Source organism: Calonectris borealis, chromosome 31 (assembly GCF_964195595.1).
Source record: "Calonectris borealis chromosome 31, bCalBor7.hap1.2, whole genome shotgun sequence".
In the NCBI taxonomy this organism is placed as follows: Eukaryota; Metazoa; Chordata; class Aves; order Procellariiformes; family Procellariidae; genus Calonectris; species Calonectris borealis.
Genome location: NC_134342.1, coordinates 275265 through 292420, shown reverse-complemented (window position 1 = coordinate 292420; position 17156 = coordinate 275265). Strand labels below are relative to the sequence as shown.

The 17156-nt window shown below is 61.8% G+C and overlaps 1 protein-coding gene and 1 long non-coding RNA gene across 5 annotated transcripts; both read left to right on the top strand.

The window, feature by feature from the left end:
* The first annotated feature begins 406 nt into the window (after nucleotides 1–406).
* ELAVL3 (ELAV like RNA binding protein 3) lies at nucleotides 407–10538 on the top strand. 2 transcript variants are annotated; one of them, XM_075134177.1, is made up of 9 exons: nucleotides 407–564; nucleotides 1255–1369; nucleotides 1450–1549; nucleotides 4893–5175; nucleotides 5831–5934; nucleotides 6313–6466; nucleotides 6715–6931; nucleotides 7439–7477; nucleotides 7633–10538. In XM_075134177.1, exons 1-9 carry the CDS (start codon nucleotides 522–524, stop codon nucleotides 7955–7957), a joined length of 1380 nt encoding a protein of 459 aa, XP_074990278.1. In that variant the 5' UTR covers nucleotides 407–521; the 3' UTR covers nucleotides 7958–10538. The 2 variants fall into 2 exon arrangements, with proteins under 2 accessions (XP_074990278.1, XP_074990277.1); XM_075134176.1 differs by having other exon boundaries at nucleotides 7612–10538.
* Nucleotides 10539–10822: 284 nt separating this feature from the next.
* Nucleotides 10823–16473, top strand: LOC142073911 (uncharacterized). 3 transcript variants are annotated; one of them, XR_012670491.1, is made up of 6 exons: nucleotides 10823–11036; nucleotides 12756–12887; nucleotides 13334–13413; nucleotides 14083–14334; nucleotides 15741–15881; nucleotides 16160–16473. It is a non-coding gene; the product is annotated as an uncharacterized LOC142073911 (long non-coding RNA). The 3 variants fall into 3 exon arrangements; XR_012670490.1 differs by having other exon boundaries at nucleotides 15741–16473; XR_012670489.1 differs by lacking the exons at nucleotides 15741–15881; nucleotides 16160–16473 and having other exon boundaries at nucleotides 14083–14787.
* The last annotated feature ends 683 nt before the right edge of the window (nucleotides 16474–17156 follow it).

The window sequence follows — 17156 nt, the reverse complement described above, 5'->3', positions numbered from 1 at the left end:
CGAGGGGGGCCCCCCCACCCTGCTGCAGGGGCCCCCCCTTCTCATCTTGGCCAGCCCTGGCTATGATGCACTGGGGGGGCTGCAGCTGGACGTGGGGGGGGACGAGGTGCCCTGCGCTCTGCTGGAGGGGGGGGGCGCCTTCCCCCCACCCCCCCTGGACCCCCACGTTCCTAAGACAGGTATGGGGGGGCAGGGGTTGTGGGGATGAGGGGTTTTGGGGTGCTGGGCTCTCAGGTGTTGGGGGGTGATTGGGGTGGTGGGTGGGTCACGGGGGATAAGGGTTAGAGGTTGGGGGGATTGGGGTGCTGAGGGGGTCAGGGGGATTGGGGTCAGGGATGGGGGTGCTGGGGGGTGCTGGGAGGCGGGGGGCAGCAGTGCCTCACGTGCCATGCTGACGGCAGAGGAAGACGAGACGCTGGGGCTGAAGCAGGAGGAGGAGACCCTCCCTGCCGCCGAGCCCCCCCCGGAGTCCCCCCGGGAGCCCCCCCCGGCCCCCCTGGCTGAGGACGCCGACGGCGGTGATGTATCGGCCATCATCTACGAGATCCCCAAAGAGCCTGAGAGGTGGGGGGATGCGCCCAGGGGGGCTCAGGTTGGGAGGTGTGATGGAATTTGGGGTGTCCCGGGGGAAGTGTGAAGTATTGGGGGGGGTCTTTGGGGGTCACTACAAGGCTTCCTCGGTTTTTGGGGACATGAAGAGGGGACCAGGGTGGGGGGGAGTTCAGGGACTGGGGGGTTGCAGGGATTGGGGTGATTTTTAAGGTTGGGGGAGATTTTGGGGTTATGGAGGAGTCTTGGGGGACAAGAGGGGGCCTTTGGAGGGGAAGGGGCTTTTCTGGGGGGCAGGGGCTCAGGACAGTGCTGTGGGGGTCCTTTTCGGGGGTGCTGTGGGGGCGGAGGAGCTGTTTGGGGTTGGTGAAGGGGTTTGGGACCCCTCAAGCACGTCAAGGGCTGTTGGACAAGGTCCCCGAATGCCTGGACCCCGCCCTGCTTCAGCCTCTGTAGGGCGGGGCTCAGCCCAGGCTGCGCTGTCGCCCCTCCGTGCCCAGGCAGCGGCGGAGCAGGCGGGGCCGCGCCCCCCACCCTGACCCCGGGGGGCTCCCGGAGCCGATTGCCTGCCCCTACGCGGGCTGTGGGCAGGTCTACGTCGCTCTCGGCAGCTTCCAGGTGCGGCCCCCCCCCTAGGGCCACCCCAGTCCCCCCCCCATGCCCTCTGGGGTCCCCAGGGACCCCCTCACCTCTCTGCCCCCCCAGAATCACGTCAACCTGGTGCACCGCAAGGGCCGGACCCAGCAGTGCCCCCAGCCCGGCTGCGGGAAGAGGTTTTACCTGGCCAACCACCTGCGCCGGCACATGGTCATCCACTCCGGTGAGCCCCTAGCGTCCCCCCAGCTTCCCCCCACGTCCCCCCAACGTCCTCCCACCGTCCCCCCACGTCCCCCTCCCCAGGCGTGCGGGAATTCACGTGCGAGACCTGCGGGAAATCCTTCAAGCGCAAGAACCACCTGGAAGTGCACAGGCGGACGCACACCGGGGAGACCCCCCTGCAGTAAGTGACGAGGGGGCCCGGGGGGGCCCCCCTGCAGTGAGTGACGGGGGGGCACCGGGGAGACCCCCCCTGCGGGGAGTGACATCGTAGGGTCACTGCTGCGCTGAGTGACACAAGGAGGGGACCCTACTCCCTCTGCCCCCCCCACCTCATTCTGCTCCCCCTTGCCCCCCCCCCCAGGTGCGAGGTCTGTGGGTTCCCCCCGCCCTCCCTTGCCCCCCCCCCCAGGTGTGAGGTCCGTGGGTACCCCTCACCCCCCCTTGCCCCCCCCAGGTGTGAGGTCTGCGGGTACCCCTCACCCCCCCCTTGCCCCCCCAGGTGCGAGGTCTGCGGGTACCCCTCACCCCCCCCTTGCCCCCCCAGGTGCGAGGTCTGCGGGTACCCCTCACCCCCCCTTGCCCCCCCAGGTGCGAGGTCTGCGGGTACCCCTCACCCCCCCTTGCCCCCCCAGGTGCGAGGTCTGCGGGTACCCCTCACCCCCCCTTGCCCCCCCAGGTGCGAGGTCTGCGGGTACCGCTGCCGCCAGCGCGCGTCCCTGACGTGGCACATGCGGCGCCACGGGGGGCCGGGGCTGCGCCCCTTCCCCTGCGAGCGCTGCGGCAGGCGCTTCGAGCGCCCCGAGGGCCTCAAGTTCCACGCGCTCAAGAGCCACCCCGAGCCCCGTGGCACCTAGGGGGGGTCCCCGTCCCCCCCCCGCTGGGTCACCCCGACTTCCCCGGGGCCGCCTTGTGGCACATGGAGGTGGGGAAGGACCCCCGGGGAGGTCCTGACCCCCCGGAGGTCCTGACCCCCCCAGTGGGGCAGCCTGAGCTCCCTTTCCCCGGGGACCCCCCCTAGCACTGGGGCACCCTGGCACCCCTAGGACCCTCCCTCGCCCTGGGCCCCCCCCTCCCCCTTTATTTATTTCCTGACTCTCAGCTGCCACACACACCCCCCCCCGGGGCAACGGGGTCTGGGGGGGGCAGCGGGGACCCTGGGTTTGTTTTGGGGGGGTGGGGACCTGACCCCCTTGGGGCCCCCCAACCTCTCGCTTCCATTAAAGCGATGGCTTTTACTTGCTGCCTCCGCTCTCTGCCTGGGAGCCCCGGGGGGGGAGCGGGGGGCTGCAGGGCCCTGCGGGGGGGGAACACACACACCCCCCAGCGCTGCCCCCCAGCTCCGGGGGTCGCGGGCCCCCAGGGCGCTCCCGGCCCCGCCGGGCTCCGGGGCGGGCGGGGAGGGGTCCCGGCCCGCGGCCCCGCCCCGGCGCTGTCCCCGGTGCTGAGCGGGCGGTGGCTCCGTCTGCCCGGGCGCCCGCAGCCCCCGGGCCCGGTGGGGCTCCTGCGAGGCCTTCCTCATCCCCCCCGGCGCTCCTCATCCCCCCCCCCCGGGCCTTCCTCACCCCCCCGGCCTTCCTCGCCCTCTTTCACCACCACCTCCTCCTCCTCCCTCCCCCCGCCCGCCCCTTCCTCCTTCCTCACCACCCCCCCGTCCTTCTCCTCCTTCATCATCCTCTCCTCGTTCTCCTTCCCCCCGCCGCCCCCTCCTCCTCCTCCTCCTCCTCCTCCTCCTCCTCCTCCCCGGGTCACGTGGGCGGAGCCGCGGGGGGCTGTAGGCGGTGTCTATAGGGGGTCTCGGGGGGCCTTGCCCGCTCGGCAGCCAATGGGCTTCGCCGGGTGGGGGGGGCGGTCCATTTTGGGGTATCGGGGGGGGGGCCGGACCGACCCACCTGCGGGCGGGGGGGGCGGACGGAGCCATCGCGGAGCGGGGGGGGGCCGGGCCGCGCCCACCGCGGCGGTTTGGGGGGGCCCCGCCCCGCGGCCGCCCAAGGACGTTTAAAGGACCGACGGGGCCACCGCTCGCAGCGCCCGACGCCGCGGCCGAGACCCCCGGAGTCCCCCCCCGCCTCGGGGCCCCCCGCAGCCCCCCGAGCCCGCTGGGCCGTGCGGGGGCCCCCCCCCTCCCCCGAGCAGCCCCCGCGACGATGGTGACGGTAGGAGCGGGGGGGAGGGGCCGCGGGGGTTGGGGGGGTCGTCGGGGGGGGTGCGGCCGGCATCCCCAGCGCCCTCCATCTCCCGAAGTCCTGTCCCCCGCCGGCATCCCCCTCCGTCCCCATCGTCCCTGCGTGTCCCCCCCGTGCACGTGTGACACGCTTGGGCGGGGACGGGAGCCCCACGAGAGCTGCACAGACACGCGTGTGTCGCATGTTGAGGGCACATTTATGTGCGCGCGGCGGGGGCACGGCTCATGTGGCACCTGCGGTGCTGGGACACGGGGGGGGCCGCGTGGGACACGCGTGTGCAAGGGTCGGGGGGGGACCCCAGCCGCTGCCACACGTGTGTGCATAGCATGGAGGGGCCGGCACGCGGGTGCACACGCGTGTGCCAGTGTACGCGCACATGTCTCCGCGTGGGTGCGGGGACACGTGTGTGCGGGGAGGAGACGCGTGCGCACACGCGACGCACGGACACACGCAGCTCTGTCGTGTGCGCGGCAGAGGCGCGCGTCGCTGCGCTGGGTGTGTGTCCGAGTCCGTGTGTCCGAGTCCGTGTCCCTGCGTGTGTCCGTGTCGCCCATAAATCCCATTTTCTCAATCCCATTTGGTGATTTTCGGCTTTTCTGCTTTCACTTTTCTCACGGCCAGTTTCGGGGCTGGCGCTGTCCCACGGGCGGACCCCCTCTCGCTCGTGCCGGCCCCCGCCCCCCTTAAAGGCACAGTGCCCCCCCCGAACGACCCGGGCGTCCGGTCCCTCCGCCCCATTTCAGTCCCTGGTCAGCTCCCGGCGGGCCCGCCCGGTCCCCGTCCCCCCGGGGGGGGGCAGCCCCGCCCGCCCGGTCCCCGTCCCCCCGGGGGGGGGCAGCCCCCGCCCGCCCGGGTCCCGCGGCCGTGGCTGGCGGCCCCGGGTGTCCCGTCTCCCGGCGACAAAGGCCCATTGTCCCCCGCTATTGTGCGGGGGGAGGGGCGGGGGCTCCGCTGCACAATGGGGGATTATCCCTCGGGGGGAGGGGCGCACCGGGCGCTGGGTCCCCTCCGCAGCCGGGGGGGTCTGGGGGTCTGCGCCCCGAAGAGCCCACGGCCCCCATGGCCCCACCCGAGTTGTCCCTGTTCCTCCCCTCCCGGTGTCCTCATCCCCGCTGCCACGTCCCGCTGTCCCCGTCCCCGCGGCCCCCCATGGCTCCGTCCCCACTTCACCTCGGCAATGGCTCCATGTTCCCGCAGCCGGGGGTCCCCGTGCCTGCCTCCCTGTCCATCCTCTGTCCCCATGTCCCTGTCCCTCCACTGTCCCCACGACCCCGGTGTCCCTGTCCCTCTGCTGTCCCCATGATGGAGGCACCCTGGTGACACCCCCCGTCCCCTCAGCAGATCCTGAGCACGGTGGAGGCCCAGGCTCCCAGCACCCCGGGGCCGTCAGGCTGCGGCCCTGGCCCGGTCCCTGTGGCCGTGCCGGTGGTGGCAGTGCCAGGGCCGGGGGTGGCGGCGGTGCTGCCCAACGGGGCCCCCCCAGGCCCTCCAGCTGCCGACGACAGCAAAACCAACCTGATCGTCAACTACCTGCCCCAGAGCATGAGCCAGGAGGAGCTGCGGAGCCTCTTTGGCAGCCTTGGGGACATCGAGTCCTGCAAGCTCGTCCGCGACAAGGTCACCGGTATGGGACAGGGGAGACGGGACGCGGGGACAGGACATGGGACACGGGCAGGTGGGACATGGGAGATGGGACACGGGGAGTTGGGACATGGGGATGTGGGACATGGGGAGACAGGACACGGGGACATGGGACATGGGGAGACAGGACACGGGGACATGGGACGTGGGAAGATGGGGACACAGAGAGTTGGGACATGGGGAGATGGAACAAGGGACATGGGGAGACAGGACATGGCAGATGGGACACAGGGATACAGGCAGATGGGACACGGGGACATGGGGAGATGGGACACGGGGAGACAGGACATGGGACATGGACAGATGGGACACAGGGACATGCGGCACAGGGAGACTGGACATGGGAAACAGGGAGATGGGACACAGGGACCCGTGGGGGCTGGGACGGGGATGGGCATGTGGATGGGATCTTGGGGACAGGGACAATCTCAGGAGCCTCTCTGGGGACGTCAGGTCCTGCAAGCTCGACCACAGGATCCCTCTGCAGGGATGTGGGGACACGTGGGGACGGGGACCCACAGGGACAGAGATGAAGATGGGATGGAAACAGGCCCTGGGGACGGGTGGGGACAGGGACCGGGGATGGCACGGCTGGGCCTGGTGCTGGGGCCACCCTCGGTGCTGACCCTGCGCCCCAGGACAGAGCCTGGGCTACGGCTTCGTCAACTACGTTGAGGCGGGCGATGCCGACAAGGCCATCAGCACCCTCAACGGCCTCAAGCTGCAGACCAAGACCATCAAGGTGCCAGACGCCGGGGTCCCTCGGAGGGGTGGGCACTGGGGGGTGCCTCGGGGGGTGGGTGCTGGGGTCCCTCGGAGCAGGTGGACACTGGAGTCCTTGGGGAGGGGTTGGGCACCACGGTGTCCCTCGAGGAGGTGGACACTAGGGGGGTCCTTGGGCACCAGAGGGTCCCTCGGAGGGGGGCGTGGACACTGGGGGGTACCTCGGGGGGTGGGTGCTGGGGTCCCTCGGAGCAGGCGGACAGTGGGGTCCCTTGGGGGGGGTGGACACTACGGGGGTCCTTGGCAGGGGGCAGATGCCTGGGTCCCTGGCGGGGGATGCCCATGGGTGGGAGGCAGCTCTGATACCCAGACACCCCAGGGCTGACCCCCTCCCCAGGTGTCCTATGCCCGGCCCAGCTCAGCCTCCATCCGTGACGCCAACCTCTACGTGAGCGGCCTCCCCAAGGCCATGGGGCAGAAGGAGATGGAGCAGCTCTTCTCCCAGTACGGCCGCATCATCACCTCCCGCATCCTCGTCGACCAGGTCACGGGTACGCCCCGGTGCCCGAGTCCCCCGGGGGAAGGGGGGCTGCCGAGACCCCTGGGTTCCCAGTAGGGTCTATGGGGTGGGGGAACCTTTCCTGGATGGCTGGGTCCCGTGGGTGGGCAGTGGGGTGTCTGCGAGGGGGATTCCCTGGACACCTGGGTCCTGCGGATGGGTCCGTGGGGGGGATTCCCTGGGTCCCGCAGCTCTGAGCGGAGTCTCAGAGCTCTGTCCCCCTGGACTCTCCGCATGCAGGTGTCTCGCGGGGGGTGGGCTTCATCCGCTTCGACAAGCGCGTGGAGGCGGAGGAGGCCGTCCGGGGGCTGCACGGGCAGAAACCGCTGGGCGCCGCCGAGCCCATCACCGTCAAGTTCGCCAACAGCCCGGGCCAGAAGTCGGGGGGGGCCCTGCTCAGCCTCTGCCCCAGCACCCGCCGCTACGGCGCCCTGCACCACCCCCCGCAGCGCTTCCGGTGAGCCCGACGTGCCCGGGGACCCCGGAGGTGGGACCTCCCTGGGAATGGGGGCACCCCCCAGGAGATGGGGCCACCACAGGGCATGGGGACATCCCATTACTGTGAGGACACCCTCCAGGAGATGGGGCCACCACAGGGCATGGGGACATCCCCAGCACTGTGAGGACACCTCCCAGGAGATGGGGCCACCACAGGGCGTGGGACATCCCCAGCACCGTGAGGACACCCCCCAGGAGATGGGGCCATCACAGGGCGTGGGGACATCCCCAGCACTGTGAGGACACCCCCCAGGAGATGGGGCCACCACAGGGCATGGGGACATCCCCAGCACTGTGAGGACACCCCCCAGGAGATGGGGCCACCACAGGGCATGGGGACATCCCCGTTACTGTGAGGACACCCCCCAGGAGATGGGGCCACTACAGGGCATGGGACACCCCCATGGCAAAGAGACACATGGGCACACCTCCGTGTCCCCCCCTAACGGCTTCTTGTCCCCTCCAGGCTTGACAATTTGCTGAATGTGGCCTACGGCGTGAAGAGGTAACAGCCCCTCCCCACCCCCCGGTCCAGCTCCGCACCCCCAGCCCCATGCACGGGCTGGGGACCCTGGCAGGAGGGGACCCACCTGTCCTGGGGGGGGAACCCGGCATCTGGGCGCCCTGACCCCAGGCCAGCCCGCTGTCGCTGCTGCCCAGGTTCTCCCCGCTGGCCATCGAGGCGGTGCCAGGGCTGGCTGGGGTGGGCCTGGGGGCCCCTGGCGCCGGCTGGTGCATCTTCGTCTACAACCTGGCACCCGAGGCGGACGAGAGTGTCCTCTGGCAGCTCTTCGGGCCCTTCGGTGCCGTCACCAACGTCAAGGTCATCCGCGACTTCGCTACCAACAAGTGCAAGGGCTTTGGCTTCGTCACCATGACCAACTATGAGGAGGCGGCCATGGCCATTGCCAGCCTCAACGGCTACCGCCTGGGTGACCGCGTGCTCCAGGTCTCCTTCAAGACCAGCAAACAGCACAAAGCCTGAGCCCCACCCTGCTGGGCCCCTGGGACCGGGTCCCCTGGTACCACCAGGCCACGGGGACCCACATGAGCACCAAGGACACCCTGGAGACCATGGAGAACCCCCCCGGATAGCTGGAGACCTTGGGGACCCCCTCCATGGGCACCAAGGACACCATGGGGACACCGCAAGGATACCCTGGAGACCGTGGGAACCCCCCCCAGGCACCAAGGACACTGTGGGGACCTCCCCACCCTGGCGACCATGCAGAACTCCCCTGGACAGCTGGAGACCTTGGGGACCCCTCCACGGGCACCAAGGACACCATGGGGACACCCGAGGGACAGCCTGGATACCATGGGCACCCTCACCTCTCCCTGAGGCACCATGGACACCCTGAGGACTCCCCCAGGTGCCCCAGAGCTCTTGGACACCGTGGGGGCATGGAGATGCTGGGGGCAGCCCCGAAGATCCTCCCGCCCCACTGCTCTGGAAAGACTGGAGAACCCCCAGGACACTGAGGACACACTGGGGACCCCCCGGGCACCCCGAAAACCCTGGGAATTGTGAAGGAGTCTGGATACAGAGCGGGCGGGGGGGTCACCTCCAAAGCCCCCAGGAATGCCATAGGCACCCCAAAAACCCTGGGACCCCCAGCACCCAGAGATGTTCGGGGAGCCCCTGGGCACTGTGGAGACCCCCTCCCCCAGCACCTGGAAGCTGCGGCGACACCCGACGAGCCCAGGTACCTTGGGGACCCCCAGGACCCCCAACCCTCCCTGGGACAGACACCCCCCCCCCTCCTTTCTTTTCTTCCTCTGGGGAGGTCGTGCACTCCCAGATGGGGAGAAGTGGGGTCCCCCCCCAGGGGTGTCCCGCTCCCCCGGGGCGAGGACGGGTTGGGTTGTGGAGGGCGCGGGGGGTCCCCCGGGGGCTCCGCGGGGCGGGAAAGCGGGGAAGCCCCGCCCCTGCTTCCGCGAGGCCCCGCCCCCACGGCTAAGCCGCGCCCCCCCGATCGAGGTCTCCTGGGGTTTATCCCCGCCCCAGGACTAGACCCCGCCCCCAGCTCGGAGACCACGCCCCCCGGGGCGGTGCCCTCTGGCGGTGGCCGGACCCCGGGGTCCGCGGGTTCGAGCCCTGGCTCCGGCCGCTTCCCGGGGAGGGACCCAGAGCACCCGATTCGGTTTGTTTTGTCCCCAGGTTGGTGCCAAGCGGGGGCCGTGCCCTCCTCCCCTCCGGTCCAGGAGTCCGGGGGGGGTGTCTGTTGTCTCTCCTCTTTTTTTTTTTTCCATTTGTTTCTTTTTTTTTTTTGGAGGGGGAAATTTTTTGGGAAGAACAAACAATAACAATAATGGTAGTGCTAACGGTAGCGAGGAGAGAGACCGACGCAGTGAGCGCTGACTCCTCCGGAGCGACAGACACAAAACCATCTATTTTTGTAAGAGAAGAAGAAAAAAAAAAAAATTAAAAAAAAAAAAAATCCCCTGAAGTCCCCCAAAACCGCCCCTCGGGAGCGAAGGTGCGGGGGTGCCTCTGTGATGAGCCTCCCCGTTGCTGGAGGCAGGGCCAGAGGATGTGGTCCCCAAGCACGGTCACAGCACGTTTTGGGGGGGTCGATGACATTAAAGTGCTATCAGCTCGAGGCTGTCAGGGGTCCTGCTGCCCCCGAGCCTCCGGCACCCCCAAACCGGGGGGGGGTGTCTTGTCCGCACTGCCCTGTCCCCGACCTTCTCCAAATACCCCCAAATGGGCGTTTTTTCCCCCGACCTCCTCAGCTCGCTGGGGCAGGTGCTTTTGCCTGGCCAGTTCCAGCGTCCTGGAAAGAAAAGGGCAGAAAAGCCCCTGAACCCCCCAACCTCCCACCAGGTGAGTCCCCCACAGCAGCCCCATCCTCATCCTCATTATTATTATTATTATTGTTAATTATTATTATTGTTGGTGGTGGTGGTTATTATTACTATTACTATTATTATTTATTTTCTCTTCTCCGACGGGATAATTTCTTGCTTTTTAGTGGTTTCGGTTCCTATTTGTTTCCGATTCTTCGCTGGCTTTCCCCAGCCCTGGGACCCCCGGGACCCCCTGCCCCCCCTGGGTCCCCCGGGACCCTCTGCCCCCCCCCCGGGTCCCCCGGGACCCCACCCTACCCCTCCCGGGTCCCGCTTTTTGCGTTGCGTCGTGTCGTGCCCGTTCGCAGCTTCTTGTAGTTTTAACTTATTGTTAATGTAAATATTTATTACTCCCCCCCGCCCGTATGTGTGTGCGTCCCCGGGGCGGGCGAGGGACCCGGGGGCCTCAGGGCCACCTCCACCCCCGAGGTCGGACCCCCCCCGGGGCGGCTCCACCCTGGGGACCCCCGTCCCAGGGACCCCGGCAGCCCCCGCAGGAGGGGCGGGCAAGGGGACCCCCACTTCAGTAGCAATAAGAGCTGCACCGCGGGGGGCCCCGCCATTTGCCGTGGGGGCCCCGCACGGGGAGAGGGTCCCCGGGCGTGAGCAGGGCCCCCCGTGGCGCGGGAGGGGACAGGACCCCCGGAGGGAACGGGCTCCCGGCCCCCGGCCTCGACTCTTTGTACTTTTCATGGCAGAAATAATAAAATATAAAAAATTGCAGAAATTGTGGTGTGTGTGTGGGGGGGGTGGGGGTGCGCGTGGCCCCGTGTGACGGCCCCGCGTGTGACGGACGCCCCGCAGCACGGGGTCCCCGGGGCCGAGGCCCGGTGGGGCAGTCCCCGCCCTCCCCGCGGGGCCCGGGCCGCTCCCGCCGCGGGCGGCTGAAGGACCCCGGGGCCGCGGCCAGGTCAGCGCCCGGGGGGGGGCGGGGAGGGGCAGCTCCGGGTGGTCACGTGGGGCGCGGGGTACGCCGGGAGCTGTAGTCTTCCGGCACGGGTCTTCCGGTCGGTCACGTGGGCCGCGGGCTGCGGACCCCGCGGGTAACGGCCGCCGTCTCTTCCTCTCCCAGAGGCCGCGGTTGTCCGTTCCTCCCCGGAGCCGCCGCTGACTGCGTGGGCTCTCTCCGTTCGGCCTCGCGTGGGCGACCGGGCCCTGGTGGACACTTACTGGCTTCGGACGGGAGCCACTGCGGATGGAGAGGCTGGAGAAAGGTAAAGCGGCTGGGAACGGAATCCAGGGGGTGGAGGCGTGAGGTGCCTCCAGCCGCGGAGCCCGCCAGCCTCTCTGGGCGAGGAGGTCCTCGGCAGACCGGGCCGGTGCGCGTACCCAGAGCAGGGTGCGGCCGTGGGGAGGGGTGCCTGCGTGCCGGCAGTGTCTGTTCTTTCTCCGGCTCTCGGCCCTGCTCCCGATCCTTCTCTTTTTCTCTCTGGCCCTTTGTCCTGCTCCCCGTCTCGTTCTTTTTCTGTTTCTGCAGAGTCCGGGAGTGCCTGCACGGTGACACTGCCGTTTTTCTCTCTGCTCCTCAATCCTCCCTCTTCTTACTTTTCTCTTTCTGTCCCTCTGTCCTGCTCCACATCCCTCTTTCTTTCTCCATCCCTCTCTGCTGCTTCCTGTGTTTCTCTCTCTGTTGTCCTTGCATCTCAGTGTCTCCCTATTCCTCTTTCCTGCTCCCCATCCCTACTTTTACTTTCTCCATTTCTCGTCCAGCTGCACATCTCTGTCCAGTTCCCTTTCCCTTTTTTCTTCTCTCGCTTACTCTGCTTTTCTTTCTGTCCCTATTTTTTCTTCTCTCTATCTCTGTCTCCCTATTATTTATTGGTCTATCCTTATCCTGCTCTCTGTCCCTGTCTTTCTCGTGCCCCATCTCTCTGTTATTCCTCCGTCACTCTCGTTCTCTCTCTCTGTCCCGGTGTCCTGCTCCCCGTCCCTCTCTTGTTCTCTGAATCCCATTTTCTGGCTTCTTGTCCCTCACTGGTTTTCTATATCCGTCTGGCCGTCCTCCTGTCCTTCTTTTTCCCCTCTCTCCCCCTCTGTCCTGCTGCCCATTGCTGATTTTTCTTTCTCTTTCACTGTGTCCTGGTCCTGTTGCTCTCTTTGTCTGTCACTGTACTGGTTTTGTCTGGGATGGAGTTAGTTTCTTTATAGTGGCTTGTACGGGGCTGTGTTTTGGATTTGTGCTGGACAGCGTTGATAACACAGGGATGTTTTCGTTCCTGCTGAGCAGCGCTGACACAGGGTCAAGGCCTTTTCTGCTCCTCACCCCACCAGCAGGCGGGCTGGGGGTGCCGCAGAGCCATTGAGGGTCCTCTGTTCTGCCCCGGCCCCCTGAGGACGTGTGTGCTCTGCTCAGATCCCCTCCCTGCCATATGCCCGAGCCTTCTTTGGTCTCTCTGGTCCTTTCTTGTCCCTGTAGTGCACTTTGAGCCTCTCTTTTTTCTTCAGATCCCTTCCTGAGGCTTTCCTCGTGTCCTGAAGCACTCCTTTTGCCCTCTCTGGGCTCCTCTGTCAGGCCTCCAGCCCCCCATTACCTCTATCCTTTGCTCCAGAAGCCATCCCAAGGCCCTGTCGTGCCCCAGAGCCTTCTGCTGCCCCTGTCACGGGGGTCCTGGGGCGCCTCGTGGGTGCTGCTGGTGCGGAGGACCCTTCTCCCTGCCCGAGCGGGTGGCCGGGTCCTCCCAGGTTAGCGCCGGGCCAGGGTGCCCGGGCAGAGAGAGGGGCTGGGGGCAGGACATGAGGGACCACGCAGGTGAGAACCCGCTGCTTGAAGTGGGCAGCGACTGGAGGGGAGCGGCAGGAGCAGGGCAAGAGGGCGGGGAGGGAGGTGCGTTATCAGAAGCAGAACTGAGGGGAGGAGCAATTTCTCCCTGTCTTCTGGAGGGAAAAGCTACGTCAAACCTGTCCTGGAGAAACATTTGCCGTTTGCCGTTCAGGTTACAAATCTGCATGACTTCGGAGAACGGTTGTGCGCACGTGGTGGCGCAGGTCAGGGCTGCCTGGGCGGGGATCCCCACGTCACGTGCTGAGCTCTCTGCGGAGCAAAAGTCAAGGACGACTTCTCAGAAGTAAGAAACATTCAATTTGCTCCTCTCAGGACCCCTCCATTTGCCTCTGGGCCTCTCACGAGCTTTTCATTTGCCACCTCGTTTCCTCAGAAGCTCGTTTCCTTCTAATTCCCAGATGATTACTCTGCTTGCCTTTTGGGATTGTGGGAAGGGCGGCGGGCAGGGCCCAGGTGGATGAGCCACGGCCTCGCCCAGGGCACCCATTCCGCTGCTGGCGCTGTGGGGGCCAGTGCTCGGCTCTTCCTGCAGTGGAGCACAGCTTCCGAGCTGTCTGAGCGCTTTGGGCGGGCGTGTGTTGACTTCTGGAGAAGCGGAGGCATCTCTTTGCCGAGAACCAAAAGTACGCTTGTAGGCAGCTTTTTTTTTTTTTTTAGGTCAGTAATTTTGTTTTGGGTGTTCAGAGGTGGCAAGATGGCTGAATAGCATGTTTTTGGTTTTTATTCCAGGTGCATTGCATTTTCCTGGAATTCCTGACTTCAGTGGAGATGGAACCTTGTTTTTCTTCACCAGATTTACTGTGTTCTGTGTAAGTTACTGAGATCATCTCTCTTTCGGGGACTGACGGTGATACAGGGGTTGGGGTGAGCATCTTGTATCCATCTGTATATGGAGTTTCAGCATTTCTCAAGAAAGCGGCAGGGAACGTAAGGCATAGTGTCTTCCGCCTCTCGCGATTGCCCACAGCGCACCAGGCCAGGACCGGCGAGGCGGTTTATACTTTTTGTACCTGCTTGCCCTCAGACACACACAAGCACACACAAATGGCATGCATACAATGGCATGAGAGCCACTTACAAATATTTATTTCCCTTTTTACTTCTAGGTAGCATATTCCTATATTTGTAGCCCAAATTACTTGCAAGGAGCAAAAAGTGAATTATCTATAGGCAGAAATAGAGACGATGAGATTTTTCACTCCAGATGCAATGACAAGTATATTATTGAAGGAGTTCTGGAACACTAGTGCGGACACAAGAAACGGTACGGCTGTGCTGCTGGGCAGCCGCTTTTCTCAGGCCAAGCACCTTGCGTTTTTCACAACACAAACGTGGCATTGCTGCTTCTGGCACATGGAATCTCCCCAGTACTGGGCAAAGGGGTGCCCTGCACGGCCCCTCTGGCAGAACCCCGCCCTGTCTTTTCACCCTTGGCTGGGTGTGACAAAAGGTTCTTTTTTTGCTGCCTCTTTTCCCAGCATCACCTTCTGCATCACGTGAAGAAAACCCTGCCCGCTTGATGCCACTCGCTGCCCAGGTAGTGGCACGTCCGGGGCTGCGGGAGCGGGGAGAAACATCTGCGAGGTCAAGGACGCTGCAGATACTCCGTCAAACGCAGGGAAAAGGCAAATCTACTGCTGGTGCAGAAAAGCTGATGAACAATTGCCGTTCACAGAGCGTGCCTCGTTCCTGAATTGGTCCCGTGGTAGTTACGAATGTTTTCCTTTCAGGTGAAAGAATGAACTTTCATCTACGATAAATTAAGAGCTGCCTGTTACCTTCTTTAGGGTCAAGCGTTTCTCTTCTGTTTGTTCATACTAATTTTATGGGCAAGTTGGAAATAGCCTTTTATTTTTATACACATAACTAAATTTTTAGTAATATGTGGTGTCAGTATAGTTAACTTTTGAGCACCTAGATGCCAGTGGAAATGTAGTGAATGAAACGTGGTGGAAACTGATGTTTAAACTTGATTTTTATTTGGTTTTTTTTTTTTCATTAGTGTTGATAGCATGTTGTCCTGTGGCTCAATCCACATTCTGTTCCGTGGAGCCTTTAATCTAGGACTTTTACATAAAAAAAGTTTGTCCTTCCAAAAAAGAACTAGTCATTCATTGGTTTGGGGTGTAGACTTGGAGAGTCTCTTAAGTACACGATCAGAATTAAAGCCAAATTTCACTTAATGTTGCTGCTGTTTGTCTTCATTTTCATTAATTTTCCCCCAGTTCCATCATGGTTGGGAGCTCTGAACCATAATTTTTTTCAGTCTCTAACACATTTCCCCCCCCTCCCCCCCCCAAGGAGACACTACACTTAAAAGTTAATTAGTTTCCTCACAAATGTGTCAGTCAATAAAATTGGGTTATGATTACTAAAACTGTAAAGATGACACCAGTCATACAGATCTGGACTATTTCTGAACATGTATTCATCGCATGCAAATGTCATCGGGATGCGGATCATCTGCACTTTGTGTTCTGGCAAGAGAATATGCTGAGACAGGGATGAGCTCCGAGGGGGGCGGGGGGGAAGATACAAGGTCATGGGGTTTTTTGTTCGGTTTTGTTTGGGGAGTGGTGTTTTTTTGGGAGTGTGTGTGTTTTTTTTAGAGTGCAGTGTTGGCTAGTGGCCGCCTGACCTCTCCTTTTCTTCTCTTTTGCTCCTCTTTCATGGCTATAATTTTCATTTGGATAATTTTAGAAGAGCAGTTAAGTTACTCGCCTGTGTAAATGTGCTGGTAATACCAGGAAGTTAAATGCTTGAACCAGTAGTGAATAATTTGACTTCATTTCTGTACTTTATTTCTGTCTCGCTTTCACTGGCGCGTTTCCCTGGCAGTTCAGGAGCATCTCTCTCAGGCAGTGCAGCTGGCCAGATGTGCCTCCTAATGATGTAACACACACAAAACCCTAATCAGATGATAATTGTGTATTTTGGAGATGGATAATTTAATGGTATCAATTCACAGCTGTGCAAGTTGAATTAATGCAAAAGGAAAATCAAATGCTTTTGTAGTGTCAGTATTCTTATTGGATGTATATAAACATACGCCCACCTTTTTTAGCATAAAGTGGATGACTGAGATTTGTTCTTTGTTTGTCATTTTACTCTTTAAGGTCTTATGCTTCACTTTCAGCTTTATTGACCCAGCAAGCCAGATGTGCAGCAGCAGCAGCGCAAGGGCTGGAGCTGTGGCGGCGGATCCGTGAGCGTAGATGCTGATTACGGCGCGCCCTTGTCCTGCAGCCTCACGGGGTTATCTCCCTGCAGCGGTGCTGTAAGGAAGGGATGAGGCGTTTTCCGACACCAGCGAGAGCGTTTACTTCTCTGCGAAGAACGTGTTCAGAATCGTGTCAATTAGTCTTCACGCTGATTTTAAGCGTTCAAGTCACTCTGGCTTTTAAAGGCTGCGTTGTATTTCGAGCTGACCCGTTTGCCTGGCATCCTTCTTTAGCTCGACTACTACCCTCTCCCTTACCCGACTGAATTCCTCTGCTGCCTTTGGTGCTATTTTTTTAATATGCTGAAATATGATTTGGGATTTTGGTTTTTCAGGTGTCTCGCTGTAAGCGTCCTGTGGTGCTCAGTAGATTCCCCCAGCCCAGGTTTGCTGCCGGTTGTTAAGCGTGCTGACGGTAAGGGGCCGGCCCCGGGTGCCCGATCCAGCGGGGGGACGGAGGGGGAACATCACGGAGCCCGAGCAAGAGACGCGGCACCATCCTCTGGCCCCCTCCCCCTATGCAGTAGGGCTGGGGGGTGCAACCGTTTGGGGGGGCCGCCCCCCCTTTATTTCTTTAGTGGAGCTCCCCTTTTCTTGGGGGGTGTTTACGTATGTAAATGGCATTATTAAAGTAACGAGCTGCTGGTCAGGGCTGTTTCCCTCGTTTTGTGCCTTTTTCAGGGGGTGAATAAAAAGGGGGGAGTTGGAGGGGCTTGCGGGGGGTGATGACATCATTTGGGGCACCCCGACATCACTGCGGGGGTGGTGATGCGGTGGAGGAGCAGGTGAGTGGGGGATGGAGGACTTATGGGGGGGCTCCCCCCAGAAGAGGGGGTCACAGCCCAAAAATGCCTGAAAATTCATTGGGGGGCGGTTAAAAAATATCAAAAACTGTAAATATGGGTGTGAGGTGTTGAAATACAGAAAAATCTCTCATTTTTATATATATTGAAAAATAATGTTCATTTATATATATATATAAAAGGATTTAAAAATAAAAACCTGTATCTACTATATTATATAAAGGATTTTAGAATACAAAGTATTCTAAGTAGAGATATATAGGGTTTAAAAATACAAAAATAACTTGTGTATATATAAATTAAAAAAGAAAAGAATTTAAAATGCAAAAAAAGATGATATATTTTATATATGAAGTAATTTAAAATAGAAAAAAGTCTGAAAGTCTAAATAGATATCATGTATAATCTCTTAGATTACCTATAAGTGTGAATAGATATGTAAGTCTAGATATAAGTGTAAATAGAAATCCAAGTCTATAAAGATATATGTGTAAATATATAAGTGTAAATAGGTAAGTCTATAAAGATA

Coding starts and splice junctions, on each gene's coding strand:
- ELAVL3 (XM_075134176.1), top strand. CDS start 522: ATGTATCGGCCATCATCTACGAGATCCCCAAAGAGCCTGAGAG. Junction 1,550..4,892: donor ACCGGGGAGACCCCCCTGCA/GTAAGTGACGAG, acceptor TCCCCTCAGCAG/ATCCTGAGCACGGTGGAGGC. Junction 6,932..7,438: donor CACCCCCCGCAGCGCTTCCG/GTGAGCCCGACG, acceptor TGTCCCCTCCAG/GCTTGACAATTTGCTGAATG.